Below are 18582 nucleotides of genomic sequence, written 5' to 3' on the forward strand. Positions count from 1 at the left end.
ATCTTAGGTTCCGAGATCAACATCACCTATACACATTGTACAATAGTTTTCATTAAGTTATTAAAACACAAGGATCTTATACCACACATCAAAATGATATTTTACCACTGGGTTTTCTGTAGATAGCTAAAATTCGTAATCAGGAATGTGATGTCTTAATTAGATATCAGTTTTGTTGTTCCGTTTGTTCAATTGATAGCTTGATGTTTTACTTACTAGTAATATCGTTGAAAAGTATAGTGTTATAAGAATGAAATATAAGAGATGACTGACAAATATGGACAATGGTGCAAGAAGAAAGATCATTCTGCTTTCAAAGAATGAATGTCATTGGAATTATGATTACAAGTTCCACAGCATTCTTTGTGACGTTGTTTTCTATTAAACAATGTACTTTTCATTACAAACCATACATGGATTAAATACACTGTGAACTGTTGTTTGAAGTAGCTGGCGTGCTGGTCGTCGGTGAAGCGTACCTGTACTAGGGGAGACAACTTTGATAGACCATTATGTAAACAAATTGTCGGCTGAAGAAATTTTGCGGCAGTTATGAGTCTTATTTTAATAAAATTGCCTTTTTGTTCATGCTTTATTTTATTTAAGGTATAAGCTTTCACATATCAAGTAAATATTACAGACCGCCAAAGATTATTGGATATTACAAATAGTATATATCAAAGCTACCTTACAACACTTCCTATCTACATAAATATCCCAACGTACGTTTGCTTTCATAAGCGCTTCTCAAGAGTCAATGAAGTAAACTTTTTATTATTTAATTTAACAACATAATAGGTTTCTAGAAAATATATCTCATTTCAATGTGTTATCCTGTTTGTTCAATTGCGTAGGTAATTTAAAAGCACATCAAGGTCATCGTGTAACATGCCATTTCAGAAATAGGATTAAAGCTATCGGTGCAAGTTAAAAAGCGTCCCTTTGAAATTTTGACAGGGGATATCTCAGAAACAATTTCTAAACACTGAATCTATATTGGTGCTAAGATCTCAGTTGGAATCTTTTTAGCTTAACTGTCAGCTTTAATCAACGTCACCGTCGAATGGGGTTAGATGATATTAGAAGAATTTAATGGACCGGGGATTAATTGTACGACACTTACATTTGTACTGTGATTTTCTAGTATAGCACATACATTATGTATTGTGGCTCACTTGTAAAGCACACATACATTATCTAGTGTGCTTACTTGTTTAACACACATACATTATGTACTGTGGCTTACTTGTATAACACATATACATTATGTACTGTGGCTTAACCTTGTATTACACACATACATTATGTATTATTGCTCACCTGTTTAACACATATACATTATGTACTGTCGCTCACTTATATTTACACATATACATGATGTACTATTGATTACTTGTGTAACGCATATACAATATGTACTATGGCCTCCTTGAATAACGCATTTACATTATGTAATGTGGGTCACTTGTATAACACATGCATTATGTACTGTGGCTTACTTGTATAGCACATATACATTATGTACTCTGGCTTAACCTTGTATAACACATATACATCATGTAGTGTGCTTACTTGTATAACACATATACATTATGTACTGTGGCTCACTTGTATTTACACATATACATTATGTACTATTGATTACTTGTGTAACGCATATACAGTTTGTACTATGGCCTCCTTGTATAACACATATACATTATGTAGTGTGGCTTACTTCTATAACACATATACATTATGTATTGTGGCCTACTTGTATAACACATATAAATTATGTACTGTGGCTTACTTCTATAACACATATAGATTATGTACTGTGGCCTACTTCTATAACACATATACATTATGTACTGTGGCCTACTTCTATAACACATATAGATTATGTATTGTGGCCTACTTCTATAACACATATAAATTATGTACTGTGGTCTTCTTCTTTAACACATATACATTATGTACTATTGATTACTTGTGTAACGCATATACAATATGTACTATGGCCTCCTTGTATAACACGTATAGATTATGTACTGTGGCCTACTTCTATAACACATATACAGTATGTACTGTGGCCTACTTGTATAACACATATAAATTATGTACTGTGGCTTACTTCTATAACACATATAGATTATGTACTGTGGCCTACTTCTATAACACATATACATTATGTACTGTGGCCTACTTGTATAACACATATGAATTATGTACTGTGGCCTACTTCTATAACACATATACATTATGTACTGTGGCTTACTTGTATAACACACATATATTATGTACTGTGGCTTACTTGTATAACACACATACATTATGTACTGTGGCCTACTTCTATAACACATACATTATGTACTGTGCCCTACTTCTATAACACATATACAATATGTACTGTGGCCTACTTCTATAACACATATACATTATGTATTGTGGCTTACTTCTATTAAACAAACTTTAAAGATCAATACCTCGAATGGCTCGATGATCTATCGCAGTGGTTATTTTGCTAATGTCATTTCTTAAGTTAAACAAGTCAAGCTTTCTGTATAACATACATATGCATTAATTGCATCATGTAATTAACAAACCTCGGGAAATGTGGAACTTTCGGAAAATATCTCGCGCAATATTCAAATGTCATGCGATTGTATTTGTATTCTGTTTTGAAATTGCCTCGAACATTTGACATTTGGCCTAAAAACTTAAGATATTGCAGCAACAGCTTCTTAGGGGCTAGTGTTAAAGGAATGGCTGCTTGTTGGTCAATAATTTATGGATAAAAACTGTTAGGGGCAGATGCTAAAAACCAAGTTCAGACCTGGTGATAAGAGTTTTATTAGGGGCTGGTAAAATCTCTGTGCAGACTGAGTGATAAAAGTTAACTAAAATCCATAAAATCCATATCTATATATATACACAACCTAATTCACTATCAGTATCGATCGATTGAGAAATACCTGGAATTGCACTTCCTCAATAACGACTATACCGTTGTGTGGTGTAACCAATACAGAAGAGCTAAATACGACGACATACCTAGTCGGTATAATCAGAACCAACCGAGTTTACCGGGTCCTGATTTAGTATTGATACATTCATGTTTGATGCCAATATCAACAACTACCTGGTAAGTTTCAAATCGGTTATAAAAACCTATTTTATTATGATGCTCACATTCCCCTGTCCGTTTAATTCAAATCGATCATAACAATCTATGTTATCTGACATATCTCAGATTTCCCAGTCCATATAAGTGTATTCCGATATTTCATCTAATACATTTTGATGTATAATGATTTTGTCAAACATATTTAAATTAACTGTGTATATCCGTTTCACTTCAGTATTTTATCGCTATATTTCTTCCTTCTAGAATTGATTCGTGTCTTAGTTTGATATTTGAGTTACCTGTACGTCAAGACATAATATAAATGTCTGATGGTCATTATATATACAGTCGAACCCACTTAATTTGAAATCGGAAATATTGAAATATCGTTTAATTTGAAGTGAAATAAGAGCCCCGTCCAAATGCCTTCTTTGTCTTTGTATTGTTTCATCGGTTATTTTGAAATCGGTTTATTTGAAATATCGCTTTATTTGAAAGGAAATTATTGCTCCCGGCAATGCTAAACCGTTGTTTATGTATTGCTTAAATTGAAAGTCGCCACGACTGGCTTAGATTATATGATTACCGGCCGTTTCGGTACGTGCGTCCGATCAATAGATAGGTAAAATGATATGCTGATTTACACAATACAAATATATTGTGACTTTTAATCATTAAATGCGTTCGTTATGAGCATGAATCTGTATTTGTTTACGAATACATATATATACATCGAAATTGACTCTCATTTAACTACACGCGAGACAATTACAAATGACGAGGCCATTTAGGGATTCGACAGAAAATGATAACAACGTAACCAGAACAGTGATATTGACAACGACCCTCAAACAATTCGTGAAAATCCATCTATCATCGACGCACATGTCCGATTTCAGACGGTAGAAAGTACCCCGGATGTACCGGAAACTGTTCTCACGTGTGTCCATGACCTCAACATAAACAAAAACAAGCAACAGTCGAAGACTTCTCCCGTCGAGCTTAACATTATCTTTAATAAACTGTGAAACTATTATAAATTTGGAACCGATTGTAAATACTGACTAAGTAAAATCAACTTCTAGTATATTAAACAATGGTGTGCTGTTTGATGTAGCGCGGTACTGAAATATGTCGGCAAAAGGCTGGATCCCGGTTATATTGAAAACCGGTTAATTTGAAGTATTTTTTCATTTCCCGAGCATTTCAATATAACCGGGTTCGACTGTATTTATAGTCATAACTTTAAACTAGGCAACCATCTGGAAGTACAATAAAGTATAATGGATTGTGTATGACTTGGTAAGAAATTTGCAGGTGTCTTTTGAAAATCATCAATCGCAAAGTGAAGTAGCGTTTCGAATTTTATTTGAAAGTTATAATCGAGCTATTATTAATACAAACAAAAAGCTATAGAAAACAAATACGTTCAAATATGGATTGCTTCAAATGATTCACTTTGATCTCCCACTGAAGTATGGATTTTCATTTGACATTAGTTTAGTTAATAGGTTATTTTAATGGAATAGAGAAACACACGTACAAGATACAATACAGTTTTAATAAAGGACTTAAGCTGTCCGTCACTGACCACGATGACAGTGATGTAATCAATGTCTTAAAACTGATTGATTTTTTTCAGCTGATAAAAGGTAACAACAAGTGTTGAGGACAGACAATCCTGTAAGTCGCCACCCTCGAAATATCGACTCAACGTTAAAACGAAATGGATATAAAAGTTACAACATCTGTCTTACAAAAGAACTGGTCAATGTTGAAGCAGATACGAGTCAAAGACGTAATTGACAAAATGATAGAACAGTCCCTTATAAGCATTAGTGACAGCAAAAGTATACAGAAAAAGGAGACGGAAGACCAGCAAGCGGAAGCTCTCCTTTATATACTTTTTTCTAAACCACAAGAATACATTGACTCTTTTATAGCCATTCTTACTGAAAATGGATACAATTATATAGTTCAAATACTTCGCAAAGGTAAGATTTCTCATACATTTTAAGTTAAATCATTTGTTTATTCTTACATGAATTTTTTTGTGAAGTCAATTTCAATTTCAACAAAATTTTATTGACTTTCAATATGTCCAAAAATTGACAACAGGCTACGCCTATGTTAGCTCCTTTCCAAATTATTAAAATCAAATTAATATTTACATGAGTTATTCTGAACAAGAGAAACTGAAACAAGAAGTAGACTCAAATTAGTTTGAGCATTATAGAAATTCTTTAAATCAATTCTCATCATACCATTAAGGCAGATTTACTGATGAGATGTTACGTTCGGATTCTATGGGAAACAGGTCATACAGTTCCTATGTATAAACACATCGACCATCTACCCGACAGAGATGCAAGACATCATAAATATAAAATCAATAGATAAATCCTCATTGTAATTTAGTAAAAAAAATTTAAAATTAATGTTAATTATAATATACATCATGATACATGATAACTTTATTGTTTCACTCAAGTAGTTGTCAGAGTGTTATTTTATATTTATTACTTGGTAATTTCATTTATCAAAGATAAGTACATGTAGTGCTATGGCGATAATTCTGTAGTTATGTGATAGGCGGGTATAAATGTTGTATTAGAGGGGTAGCCGAAAAACCAAATCAGGGGAGAAAAAAATGATGAAACAGTCGATACATGCATTTTTGTTTGCTAGGTTTATCGGCCCGAGAACCGCCATTGTCACTTTGTATCCTTGTAGTAGCTGTTGACTACCTCACTGAACAACAAACGGGGGCCTATTCGCATGTCATTCAGAGCAATAAGGGTAAAGTGTCTTGACCATGGACACATCTACAATAACACAGACCGACCCGTTTCTCAGCTTCCCCTGAGCAAATCAATGAAGAATTTTCAGTTAAACATGTGGTTCCAAAAGCGAAAAAAAATATTACAGTTAACCCTTATAATTTTAATTAACAACGACAAGAAACATTTTCATTAAGTTTAACATGTTTATTTTGCTCCAGATATTTAAAAATGCATCGATAAATACAAAATCCCGTGAACAACGATTACTCCGCTGACGTCACAGTTTATTTTTTTTATGTTATGGGATGATAACATAATTTTTTGAGCCAATGAAAATGCTTGTTACAAGCAAAATTAAATTATATACCACTAGTGGTAAATGACCTTCCAGTCTTTTGATTGGTCAAGAATTCGAACTTTGACCCAAGCTGCAATTGTTATTGATGTCATCAATAATCGAATGACGTCGCATCACCGGGTTCCGGCCGTCACCGGTACACATTATTTGCATACGCGAAATTTTACGTGACCACGTTTCCCTTTGATTCAAGCCGATATTATTGTGGTAGAAACAGGTCACACGACTCGTGATTGTTGGATATGGAATTTATTTCCCACGAGTAAGTTATTTTTTAAGAGTTACAAAAGACACCAGCTTTAAAAGTTGCAAAAGACACTCGCTAAAGCTCGTGTCTTTTGTAACTTTTGAAAACTAATTACTCGTGTGAAATAAATTCTATACCCAATAACCAATCGTTGTGTAACCCCTATTTCTACCACAATACGTTGTGTTATTCCACTCTCAAGCCATTGTATAAATGTGCCGACTGTTGGATATATATATGACTTTCCTGTCTTTTGATTGGTCAAGAATTCAAACTTGACCAGAGCTGCAATTGTTATCGACGTCATCAATAATCGAATGACGTCACATCACCGGGTCCCGGCTGTCAGCTGTACACATTATTTTCATACGCGAAATTAGACTTATCCACGTGTACTGTCAGATGATCAATCAAACAACGACTGGGGTTCTTTTCTTCAACGTTCTTTACTGACAGCAAGCACTGTCCGGAGACAGAGTAGAAACTACAAGGATGCAATTTTACGCAACGATTACATTTACATATGTAGTAAAATCGAACCTGAAAATACACACATGAATATTCTGAACACAAACAAATTTCAATTATCCAGTCTTCTATAACGATTCCGATTAAATCGATAATAATTGTTCATTCATATTGCTTCAGATTACGTACCCTTTACCAGGTCTAAAACAATGAAATTCTTTCTGATTCTGTCATTTCTGAAACACATGGCTGAGGCCGGAAGTCGATCTAACCAAGTTTGGGATACACTAATAAACGGAGCCGCGGCCCAAAATGTCCGGAAAATGGTACCGCGTAACACAACACTCCCCGCCCGATTGCGCCTAGCAATTTATCTTAAAACAAAAACAAGTTCTGACACAGGTCTGATCAAAGTTGTGAGTCCATCTCGTCCGACAACGCGAAGCTCCACTTTCCTGACAAGGTTGTCTTCGCTGGGGAAAACATTTGTCACTCTGCCTGTCGGCCACTGTCGCCTTGATTTGCAAGAATCCTTAAGAATAACAATATCGCCTACTTCCAGGTTTTCACATTCGTGTCTCCACTTAGGACGTTTTTGGAGAGTGTGAAGGTATTCGTTGCTCCATCTCGACCAAAACCTGTTCGCCAACACTTGCACTTGAGCCCATTGCGAACGATACATGTCCTTAATGCTGAGATCGGCGAAAGGCTCGTGGGGAATATCATTCTTCAAAGTCAGCAGCATCGATGGACTCAAAATTGTGGGACTGTCTGGATCAGATGACACCTGAGTGATGGGTCTGCTATTGATGATTGCGCTGATTTCATGCATCAGAGTAACCAGAACGTCATGAGTGAGCGCCCGATGAGTGTTGTCGAGCAGCATGGCATCCAGGATCCGACGGGCTATGCCTATCATGCGCTCCCATATGCCACCCATATGGGAGGAGTGCGGCGAGTTGAAACGCCACACTGGTCCAGTGCGAAAGAAGTAGGCTTTGACAGGTCCATCCTCGACATTAATAGCATTGATCCCGAGTGGGTCCGTGGCGCCAACAAAATTGGTCCCGCGATCGGAGAAGAACTCCTTCACTTCTCCGCGAATTGCAGTAAACCTCCGAAGAGCATTGATGAAGGAGCTTGAGCTCATATCTTCCAATACCTCTATGTGCACTGCGCGAATGGCTAAACATGTAAACAAAACGCACCATCGTTTGGAGTTAGCAACGCCTCCACGTGTCTTGCGTGCCACTACTTGCCAAGGCCCAAAGACATCAACGCCTACGTGGGTAAATGGAGCGGAAGCGGTAATCCTAGCAACTGGAAGATCAGCCATTTTCTGGGTTTGCGGTCTTGCTCTTAATTTGCGACACCGAACGCAATCGTGGATAACAGAGGAGATAGTGCGTCTACCACCAACTAGCCAAAATCCGGCTGCGCGAATGGCTCCTTCTGTAAAATGCCGTCCTTGATGAAGAACTTCAGAATGATAATGACGGACTAGAAGCATGCCTACGTGGCATTTGCTGGGAATGATGATAGGGTGTTGAGGAACTGAAGATGATGATTCCTTGAGCTTGTTCATTCTCCCTCCAACGCGAAGGACACCGTTATCGTCAACAAACGGCGATAGTTCAAGAATTGGACTGTTCTTGGGAAGCTGCTTACCGCGCGAAATGCATTCTATCTCTTTGCTGTAATGATCATTCTGAATCTGCGAAATAATGTAGTTCGAAACTTCCTGCATACATGTTTCGTCCTTGTGGCGTTCGCAAGGGTGCCAGCCGTAACAGGTTTTTGCAGGTTTCACAAAGGATTTCGCGATGTGGGTGAGGTAGGAAATTGCGCGCAAAAGAGATTTCCATTCCGAGAATCTCTCAAATCTTTCACTTAGAGGGGACATTTCGTCCTGAGACACCACACTTTTGACCACCTGAACAACAGGTCGAATGTCTTTGTCCAACTCAGGATTGACGAGCGAGAACTGACGGTCGTCTGACGTGAGAAGAGTGCTCGAGCTCTCAAGCAAAAATTTTGGTCCTCGTAACCAAGCGCATTCGTTCATCTTTGAAGCTAGAAGAGACCGCGTTCCTTGATCGGCTGGGTTTTCCTCAGTACTGACATAAGTCCACTGCTTGGGCTGGGTTGACTTTCTGATCTGCTGAACGCGATTTCCCACGTACACATAAAACCTCCTGGAGGTATTGTGTATGTAGCCTAATACTATCTGACTATCAGTGTATAGCTTGACATCATCAATCTTGGTTTTGAGATTTGCAGCAACTGTCTCTACAAGCTGACTTGCCAAGACTGCTCCACACAGTTCCAGACGAGGTATGGTATGTCCCGAGGGTGCCAATTTTGCCTTCCCAAGTACGAATGACAAGGAAATATTTCCTTCGGTATCTGTCGTGCGAAGATATACGACGGCTGCAACTGCATCGTTTGATGCATCTGAGAAAACATGTAATTCTCTCCTGACCATTTTGGCTAGACCTCCAGCATAGGACCTAGGAATGTGGAGGGCTTCTAAGTCTCTGATGGATAGCTTCCATTGTTCCCATTCCTTCTCAAATTCTGTAGGTAACTGATCATCCCAATCAACGTTCAGACTGATTATTTTTCTGAAGAACATCTTTCCCCTGATAATGACTGGAGCGAAGAATCCAAGAGGATCATAGAAACTTCCAATGGTTGACAGCACTCCTCTTTTCGTGAAAGGCTTTACCTCTGATGACACTCTGCAAGTAAATGTGTCCGATGCCACATCCCAGTATATCCCAAGGCTCCTCTGTAATGGAGGTGTTTCCGAGCCAAGGCTAAGGTCCTTCAGGCTCTCAGCGAGGTCCTCTTCTGGGAAGCACTTCATAAGTTCTTGACTGTTTGAAGAAATCTTGTGTAACCGCAAGTTACCTCCTTCTAATAGAGCTGCTTGTGTTCTTTTGAGGGTATCCACGGCTGCTTCTGTAGTCGGAAGTGACAGCAATCCGTCATCGACATAGAAGTCATTCAGAACGAAGTTGTAGATATCTTCGCCGTACTTTTCTTTGACAGAGTGGGCTGCTCTGCGCATTCCGTATGTAGCGATAGCTGGCGATGGAGAGTTTCCAAAGGTGTGTACGCGCATGCGGTACTCGATGATTTCGTTGTCTGGGTTGTTGTCCTTACCCCACAGGAATCTGAGGAAGTTACGGTCTTCTTCCCGAACATGGAAACAATGGAACATCTGCTGTACGTCCGCCATGCATGCCACAGCCTCTCTACGAAATCTGATGAGGATACCCAAAAGGCTGTTGGACAGGTCCGGTCCTTTTAGTAGGACGTCATTCAGCGAGATTCCTTCACATTTGGCAGATGAGTCGAACACAATCCGTATCTTTTCTGGTTTTTTGGGATGGTACACGCCAAAGATAGGGAGGTACCAGCGTTCCTTTGACTTCTCTATGGCAGGTGCTATCTCGGCGTGGCCTTTCTCTAATATGCCCTTCATGAAGTTCACAAAGTGCTCACACTTTTTCGGGTTTCTTCTTAGATTGGATACAAGAGAGCGAGCTCGTTTCATGGCTTCATCTCGGTTGTTGGGCAATCGTTTCCTCTCCTTGTGCAGTGGCAGAGGTGCTTCCCAATATCCTTCAGAGTTCTTGGTCATCTCCCTTTCCATCATTTCTAGGAACACAAGATCATCAATTGACGGTCCAGGCAAGTTGTCCTCCAAGGTTCTTACAAAAAGGGACTCCTCTGAGCTTGGCTCTTCTGTCGTTTTGAAATGAGTTTTACACACGTCAAATAGAGTCGGGCGTCCGTTTTTCGAAATTTTGGTTTTGTTCACATTCACCGTCTCTGATTTGCGTATACCACCGCTGCATATTTCTCCAATGATTACCCAACCTAACTCTAAACGTTGAGCAATAGGGCTGCCACTGGGTCCTATGCGTTGGTCCAACACGCGGTGGGCATCAATCAGGTCGCGTCCAATAAGGAGCATTATCCGAGTATCCTTGTATAGAGGAGGAATGTCCGCTGCTATGTCCCGGAGGTGGTCATAATGCATAGCAATTTCTGGAGTGGGAATTTCTTCCAAGTCATGTGGAATTTCGTTGCATTCAATGAGCGAAGGCATATCTAAAGTAACTAGTCCGTCTGCGGACTCAGCCACATATCCTGTAGCTCTTCTTCCAGAGGCAGCAAAGACTCCAGCACACGACGATAACACATATTCTGATTCCGGACCGTCTTCACTGAAGTTCTCAAAGAAGTCTGTAGTGGCGAGTGACCGGTTACTCTGGTCGTCTATGATAGCATAAATGCATTGTGCACTTTCTGGTTTCAATTTCGGGTAGACTTTCAACATCAAAATCTTGGCGCAAGATTTTCCAGCATACTCGCTGCAGTTAAGGCTTGTACATTTGGTGTTCACTGGTTTTACATTTGCTTCAAGCGGTGCCTCTTTGTTGTTCATGTCTTCGTGTAATGCCGTACAGTGTTTTGTGCTCTTACATCTTTGACAGATGACCGACGCATTGCAGTCTTTGGCGATATGCTGTTTTATCAAGCCACATTTATAGCAGGCACCTTTAAATTTCATGATCTCCTTTCGCTCCTTCATAGGCTTTTTCTGAAAGGCTCTGCAGTCATTGAGCGAGTGTGAAGTGCTGTGGATGGGACAGAGAGCACCTTCAGGGTATTGCTTCGTTTGTCCAGACACTTCTGTTTTGAATGCATTAATGACAGACGAACGCATGACTCCAGTAGCTTTCCTTTCCTTGTCGGTGTTACCTTGAGGTTTGGGAGAAGATTTTGCAGAGTAGTCGAAGCAGGGATCGTTGGCACGAGTAGCGTGCTCACTAACAAATTCAACGAATGTTGAAAATGGGGGGAACATGATGTCATGAGCCTTCTTGTAGTTACCAGCAAAACTTGTCCATTTATGTTGGAGGTAAGTAGGTAATTTGGTGACGATGGGATTAACACCCGCTGAAGAGTCATAGGAGGCCATAAGATTTTTATGCTTTTCTTGTTCCTTTACAGACTGTATCTCTGCGAGCAAATCTGCTAACTCATACAAGCGCTTATCTCCGGTAGAAAGTTTCGGAAAGTTAGCAAGTTTCTGTCTTAAGGAGAATTCAATGAGCTCTGGTGAGCCATAACGTTCCTCAAGGCGTTTCCATATTTTCTCGAGGGCTCGTTTGGGGTCAGCGGCATTCGCGATGCGTAAGCTCTCTGCATGTCGGCGCGAATCTGGGCCAAGATATTTTATGAGCAGATCAATCTCCTCAAGGTCTGTAACATTCAGGTCATCAAGCACACTCCTAAAGGTAGTTTTCCACATAAGAAATGCTTCAGCCTTATCACTGAAACTGGATAATCTTTGCATTGTGATGTCCTTCCGCATGATGTATTTAGTGAGTTCATGTACCGAAGGGTTTATTAACTGAGCAGGCATCACTATGTTAGTTTGCCGATGTTCTGGTAAAATAGGCGGATCGTCCTCTATATGAGTATTACCATAGGATCCAGGGGGTGGCAGGTCATCAAGGGTGCTCTGATTCATCTTAGGTCCCATGTGAAGCTCTGTATGCTGAATGTGAGCATTAGGTATGAATTCTGGAACATCTGGATGAAGTTGCTGATCTCGCAGGTAATTTTCTACCTTAGTCTGAGAGGTTATTTCCTCTGCTGGAAGTGGTGAGTGATCACTGGCCAAATCATTCATATATTCATCCATAACCTTTAAGCCGACTTGCGCCACTGATGATTCTTTCTTTAACCTAAGAAGCTTAAGTTTAGACGACCTTTCCACCTGTTCCTTTTCCAACTCAGCTTCTTGCTCAGCAAAACTAAGTCGCATCATAGCTTCCTGCACCTCGACCTTCTTCTGGAGGTAAATTGAGCTTATGTTACTCCCTTTGCTAGCCTTAGAGCGCCTGGAGGATTGAGACCGAGTCTCACAATTCAATGACTTAGCCCTAGTATTTAATTTAGCTTCGGTTTGAGTAGGCTCAGGTTGTATATTTCGCTCCGTAACCTCTAACTTCGGTTTCACAGCGATGTATGGAGGTCGGTAAGGTCCTGAATGAAGTGAGGATGTAGTATTGAACTCATCCTGAAGGTAAGTAAGGGGAGGTAAATCTGTGGGCATAACTGTCTCTTCTCCAACTGATGGGTTTTCAGTTTCAAAATAATTCTGTAGGACCATGTTTGTTCTTGATTCAACAGCATTGAAGACGTAGCGGTGTGCTGTGAGCTCTAATTGACTTTCCTGAGTACGTGTTCTAGTGAGGAAGTCAACAAATTCTGACGACAGCTTTTCATAGGTTTTGAAAGCTTCTCTTATTTGTATTCCTGAGGATGTATTCAAGGCAGATTCTAGGTGGGTTCTAGATTTGGCTAATTTTTCTGTGAATTTTTGCAAGGAGTATTCATACAACATCTTACCAGCTTCTGTTGGCTTCCGTATTCTCTGATCGAGCTGTAACGGGTCCATGTTTACGTCTGGCAGGTTTCTACTGTACTGTCAGATGATCAATCAAACAACGACTGGGGTTCTTTTCTTCAACGTTCTTTACTGACAGCAAGCACTGTCCGGAGACAGAGTAGAAACTACAAGGATGCAATTTTATGCAACGATTACATTTACATATGTAGTAAAATCGAACCTGAAAATACACACATGAATATTCTGAACACAAACAAATTTCAATTATCCAGTCTTCTATAACGATTCCGATTAAATCGATAATAATTGTTCATTCATATTGCTTCAGATTACGTACCCTTTACCAGGTCTAAAACAATGAAATTCTTTCTGATTCTGTCATTTCTGAAACACATGGCTGAGGCCGGAAGTCGATCTAACCAAGTTTGGGATACACTAATAAACGGAGCCGCGGCCCAAAATGTCCGGAAAATGGTACCGCGTAACACAACACCACGTTTCCCTTTAATTCAAGTCGATATCATTGTGGTAGAAACAAGTCACACGGCTCGTAATTTTTGGATATGATATTTATTTCACACTCGCTAAAGTTCGTGTCTTATAACAATATATTACGAGTATGAAATAAATTCCATATCCACCAACCACTCGTTATGTACAACCTCTATATATTCAATCCTAACAAATAAAGTAATAATACATTGGATATGCAGAAAACATGCCAAGAATTTATGAACAAAGCCATAAGATATAAAGCGATCTTACAAAGGGGGAGCGGAAAGTCGCATTAAATGACAAACGATAAAGTGTTATTATCAAACAGGCTGACAAAGGCGGCGCGGTAGTTCATGTAGTAATGGAAACAACATTCTACAACAACAATTCAAAATAACGTGCTAACAAAGTAATAATACTGCAAACAATGTAAAATAATTAGAAATGATATTGAGACGACTGCTTTAATATATCGCTTCGTGACAGGAAAAATAAACAACATTCAAAAACCTTCTGGACAGCATGAAAAAGGCAACTTCAATAAGCAGAATAACATATCTTATTCAATAATCAACAAAAAATAAAAAATCGGAACATAGGCCTGTATACCATTGGAACAATTTACCGAAAGAAGATTATAATGCAAGAAAAATTTGAAAACAAAGTTTCAATGTTTCTGAGATCTCAGGTTCGGGTACTCAAAAAAAGTATGAATGTACTAGAATAAAGAGACATATTAAATGAACATTTCGATATTTGTGGACGAAGGCGAAATAATAATAATATATAACTTTATTGCATTTTTGCCAGTGAAATATAGAAAATTATCAAACTAATAAAACTTATATTTTCACTGCAGCGATGAGCAGTGAAAATATAAGATTTTGCAGTGAAAATATAAGTTTTGCAGTAAAAATATAAGGTTTTCCGTTTTTGACCAGTCATAGCGGACCTTTGTATTCACCTCGTTGAAACTTGCCGATTTTTCCAGTCGAAGCGGAGATAGATAAATGGGTTATTTTGCTGTATTTCCGAAATATTCTGACTAGTTTTTGACAAAATACTCACTTGACGTTAGCCATTCATGCACAGATTCTTCGATAACAGCAGAAAACGCTTAAATTGCGCTGATCAGTCCTTTCAAAATGGCGCCGTCAAGTTGACGTGGAGTAACGTCACAAAGAGATGACGTCATTACTGATTCCCGCACTTTTTGACAATATTAATTTTCGATGTTTTCATTTTTTCTTAAGTATATGAAATGCAATAAAAAGAAAATTGAATGGTTTCCCGTTTAATATAACATATATTTCACTCGTATGACAGAATATTCCGATATTTTTCACTCGTGCTTCGCACTCATGAAAATATCGATATTCTGTTATACTTGTGAAATATATGTTATATTAAACGGGAAACCATTCAATATCCTCTATATATCTCTTCCATTTAACGTCATAATAGATAATCAAGCCATTATTGATGACGTCATTCTTGTTTGCCATGTATGCAGCCGTGATTTGATAGAAAAGCGCTTATGCTTTACCAATCGGTTTGCTTCCAATTTTATTATTTTTTCCATTTATATCCCGAGGGAAAAAAACCTAACCTGAAGAAACCAGCAAAGCATGAATGCTGTTAGAAAGTCGGCCGAATTTTGCTATTTTACTTGTATGGCAAATTTTACCAATACATTTCACGCCTGCTTCGCACTCGTGAAAAATATCTATATACCTTTCATTAATCAGATTGCCCATTCATACTCGTGAGATGTACGTTATATTCCAACGAAAACCATTCCAAATATGTTGATATAATAGGATTGAAAAATGAATGATGGAAAGTAGAACAGGAAATGAGATGATATAAAAACAAACGAATAAAAGAAGTTTATGAGACTTTCTACGAGACGTTCCACGCAAATAATATACTGAATCATTATACTTTTCCCCCACAGATCCAGCTGCTCAGGCTCCGAAAGTAGGTTACGCTTCTCTATTTCATTGCAATGAATTATTTTAGTAATGAGGAAAAGGTATTCTTCAAATTAATTATGAAATCTCGTGATGTGTCAAATCGATGAACGAGTTAAATGAATACCAAATGACAAAAACACGATTGAAGGATTCTGTTTCATATAATTCATATCTATGAGGATACACGTGGGCACTCTCAAATTATGATTTTACGACATGACCGTAATACATAGCAGAACCAGCCTGATATACGTTAAATGAAGATATAAAAATCTGTTGATAAAAATTGCAGTTTTATAAGCTTCATTTTGCTCCCATTGATAGGGTTATATTAAAGGTGTTTTTTTTATTCATTATTACAGAATCCTCAGGCAAATGCATCCGAATCCGAATCCGAATATGAAAAGGTTCTCGGAAAATACTTCAGCAAAATGAAAGCTGACCTACAAAAACAACATGATGAACATGCGCAAAAACAATTCGAATTGATGAAACAACATACGTCAGAATTAAAAGAAGATTTCAAAGCAGAATTAACTGACCTAAAACAAACCGAGGAGCAGAGGAAAAAAAATGAGGAAAAAATAAAGAGACTTGAAACCCAGGTGAATGCCTTGGAGAAGAAGTTAGACGAAGAACGCGCAAAAAAAGACGCGAGACAATCTGGTAAGAGAATTAAAGATTTGGAAAAGGAAAGAGATGAACTTAAAGCCGCTTTGACAAAAGTGAAGCATGACAATTTCTATCTTCGAATTGTTGTCAATGACGTCAAAGACAAAAAGCAGACTAGCAAGTAAGTATTACTGTACAGGTTGACGGCCAACAATTGTCAACATTTGTTACAATTGTAATGAATGAAGAAGTATAAAGATAATTGGTAGAAAGCAGCAAAATAATGAAATATGATACACACATGTTGTTTTATGCACGACAAAATACATCTATTTAATAAATACCATGTCATATGACCATTCGGCGGAACACGTAGTTCTACAAGACTTAAATGCTAATAGTATTTATTCAATTCAACAAATTCAGAGGGAATGTCAAGTATTTAGAAAAATTAAAAACAAAAACCTTTCAAAAGAGGAAAGCATTTCCCACAAAAATAAAAAAACGATTTAAATCGAAGGTATACTCTTTGACCTTTATATTTAATTGGTTATGTATTATTTTGCAGACCGAACACAACAATAAAGGGCGCCGGAAACAGAAAGCAGTAAATATGTGAAGAAGAGAGAATGTCAAATTCAGCCCAAAGATATATATATATATATTAGACGTTGTACACATCACAATGAGTTTGGCCCAACGGACTTAACCGACTATACTGATATACACTTCATGTATTTGTAAAACAATCTCTCGCTTTTGTTGGTATTGATACATATTTTGGGTAGATTAATAGAGGATGTTGAATTGTTTTCCATTTACATGTACAATATAACATTTCAGGAGTATGCCAGAATATTGATATTTTCACGAATGCGAATAATATCAAATGGGAAACCATTCAATGTTCCTTTTATTTAGGGGATAGTACGTTGTTTAAAGTGGCTATACTGGCGATTAGAACATGAAATTTGGTTTGAACTCGAGACCGATAGGTCGAGAATTTAAACCAAATTCCATGTTCTAATCGCCAGTATAGACACGAAGAACAACGTACTATCCCCATTCTAACACGTTTACTATCGTATATATTTAGAAACATTGTTTTACATCGCTACAAGTACGTTGTTAAGTACTCTATGACCTCCGCTAGTGACATGTCATACTATGGCGGATTGACCAATCAGATCGAAGCTTTCAAAGTCGGTCAATTGGCCACGCCCATACTGGCGAGAGTTCGATTTGTATGTTGACGAAGCGGTGTATTTGGATTGTTGTAAAAGTCCTGTTACCGAAGATTAAACGATATATTCGGATTTATTCTGCATTATGCATAACGACATGTGCGTTTTGACAAAGTCAGTGTTGATATGTTTCTACAGGTTCAACCTTATGTGAAGTTGTTCCATTTCATTTCGGATTTTACTTGGCTAGATACCTACACACGGACCAGAGACGTATATACCAGAGATTCGAAGGATAGGTAAATCTCGCAACATCACGCATGTCCCTTTTGTTATCTGGAGCGGAAGCTTTATGTCGCGAGATTTGGCTGTGCGCCTGCGCCTAACACTGAACCTAGTGTTAGATCAAGGCTCAGATCGTCCAGTGACACAGTGACGGACCGTAAATAATAACAATTACTACTGTTTTGTTCAGATAAATTTTACATAAATCGCCGGGTGTAACAAAACAAAAAATCTAAATTTTGACTGTCATAGTTTGGGACGTTAAAACAGTTTCCGGACAGATAATAATTTTACTATGAGAAAGTTAAGAGGATTTTCTAGTGTCTTATCACAGACATGTACATAAATTAACTGACCGTAGGATCTTTCTCCTAATATTTTTTTTCTATGCATATTATTCCTGGTTTTGATTCTCCTGAAAAGTTTGACATTTTATGTTCCTTAATGATTACTTGAAAAAGGGGACATATAAGATATGTATGTCCCTGCTTGATAATACCGCTGATAAAAATAACGTTTGGTACCTCCTGAAATTGTCTACAGACAATCATAAGACTATCAAATTATTAGGAACATGTGTGAATTTGCTTGTGTACTCATCACCGTTTGTCAACATGTCACCCGATCACAGC

The 18582-nt window shown here is 38.0% G+C and overlaps 2 protein-coding genes across 2 annotated transcripts; one reads left to right on the forward strand and one right to left on the reverse strand.

Moving 5' to 3' along the window:
• Positions 1-7332: 7332 nt before the first annotated feature.
• Positions 7333-13446, reverse strand: LOC117331014. Its single transcript, XM_033889607.1, has one exon. The coding sequence runs from the start codon at positions 13444-13446 to the stop codon at positions 7333-7335; it is 6114 nt and encodes a 2037-aa protein (XP_033745498.1).
• A 2395-nt stretch (positions 13447-15841) lies between these two features.
• Positions 15842-17354, forward strand: LOC117331414 (septin-11-like). Its single transcript, XM_033890119.1, has 3 exons — positions 15842-15873; positions 16232-16662; positions 17050-17354. Exons 2-3 carry the CDS (start codon positions 16301-16303, stop codon positions 17090-17092), a joined length of 405 nt encoding a protein of 134 aa, XP_033746010.1. The 5' UTR covers positions 15842-15873; positions 16232-16300; the 3' UTR covers positions 17093-17354.
• The last annotated feature ends 1228 nt before the right edge of the window (positions 17355-18582 follow it).

Source organism: Pecten maximus, chromosome 7, assembly GCF_902652985.1.
Source record: "Pecten maximus chromosome 7, xPecMax1.1, whole genome shotgun sequence".
NCBI classification, from domain to species: domain Eukaryota; kingdom Metazoa; phylum Mollusca; class Bivalvia; order Pectinida; family Pectinidae; genus Pecten; species Pecten maximus.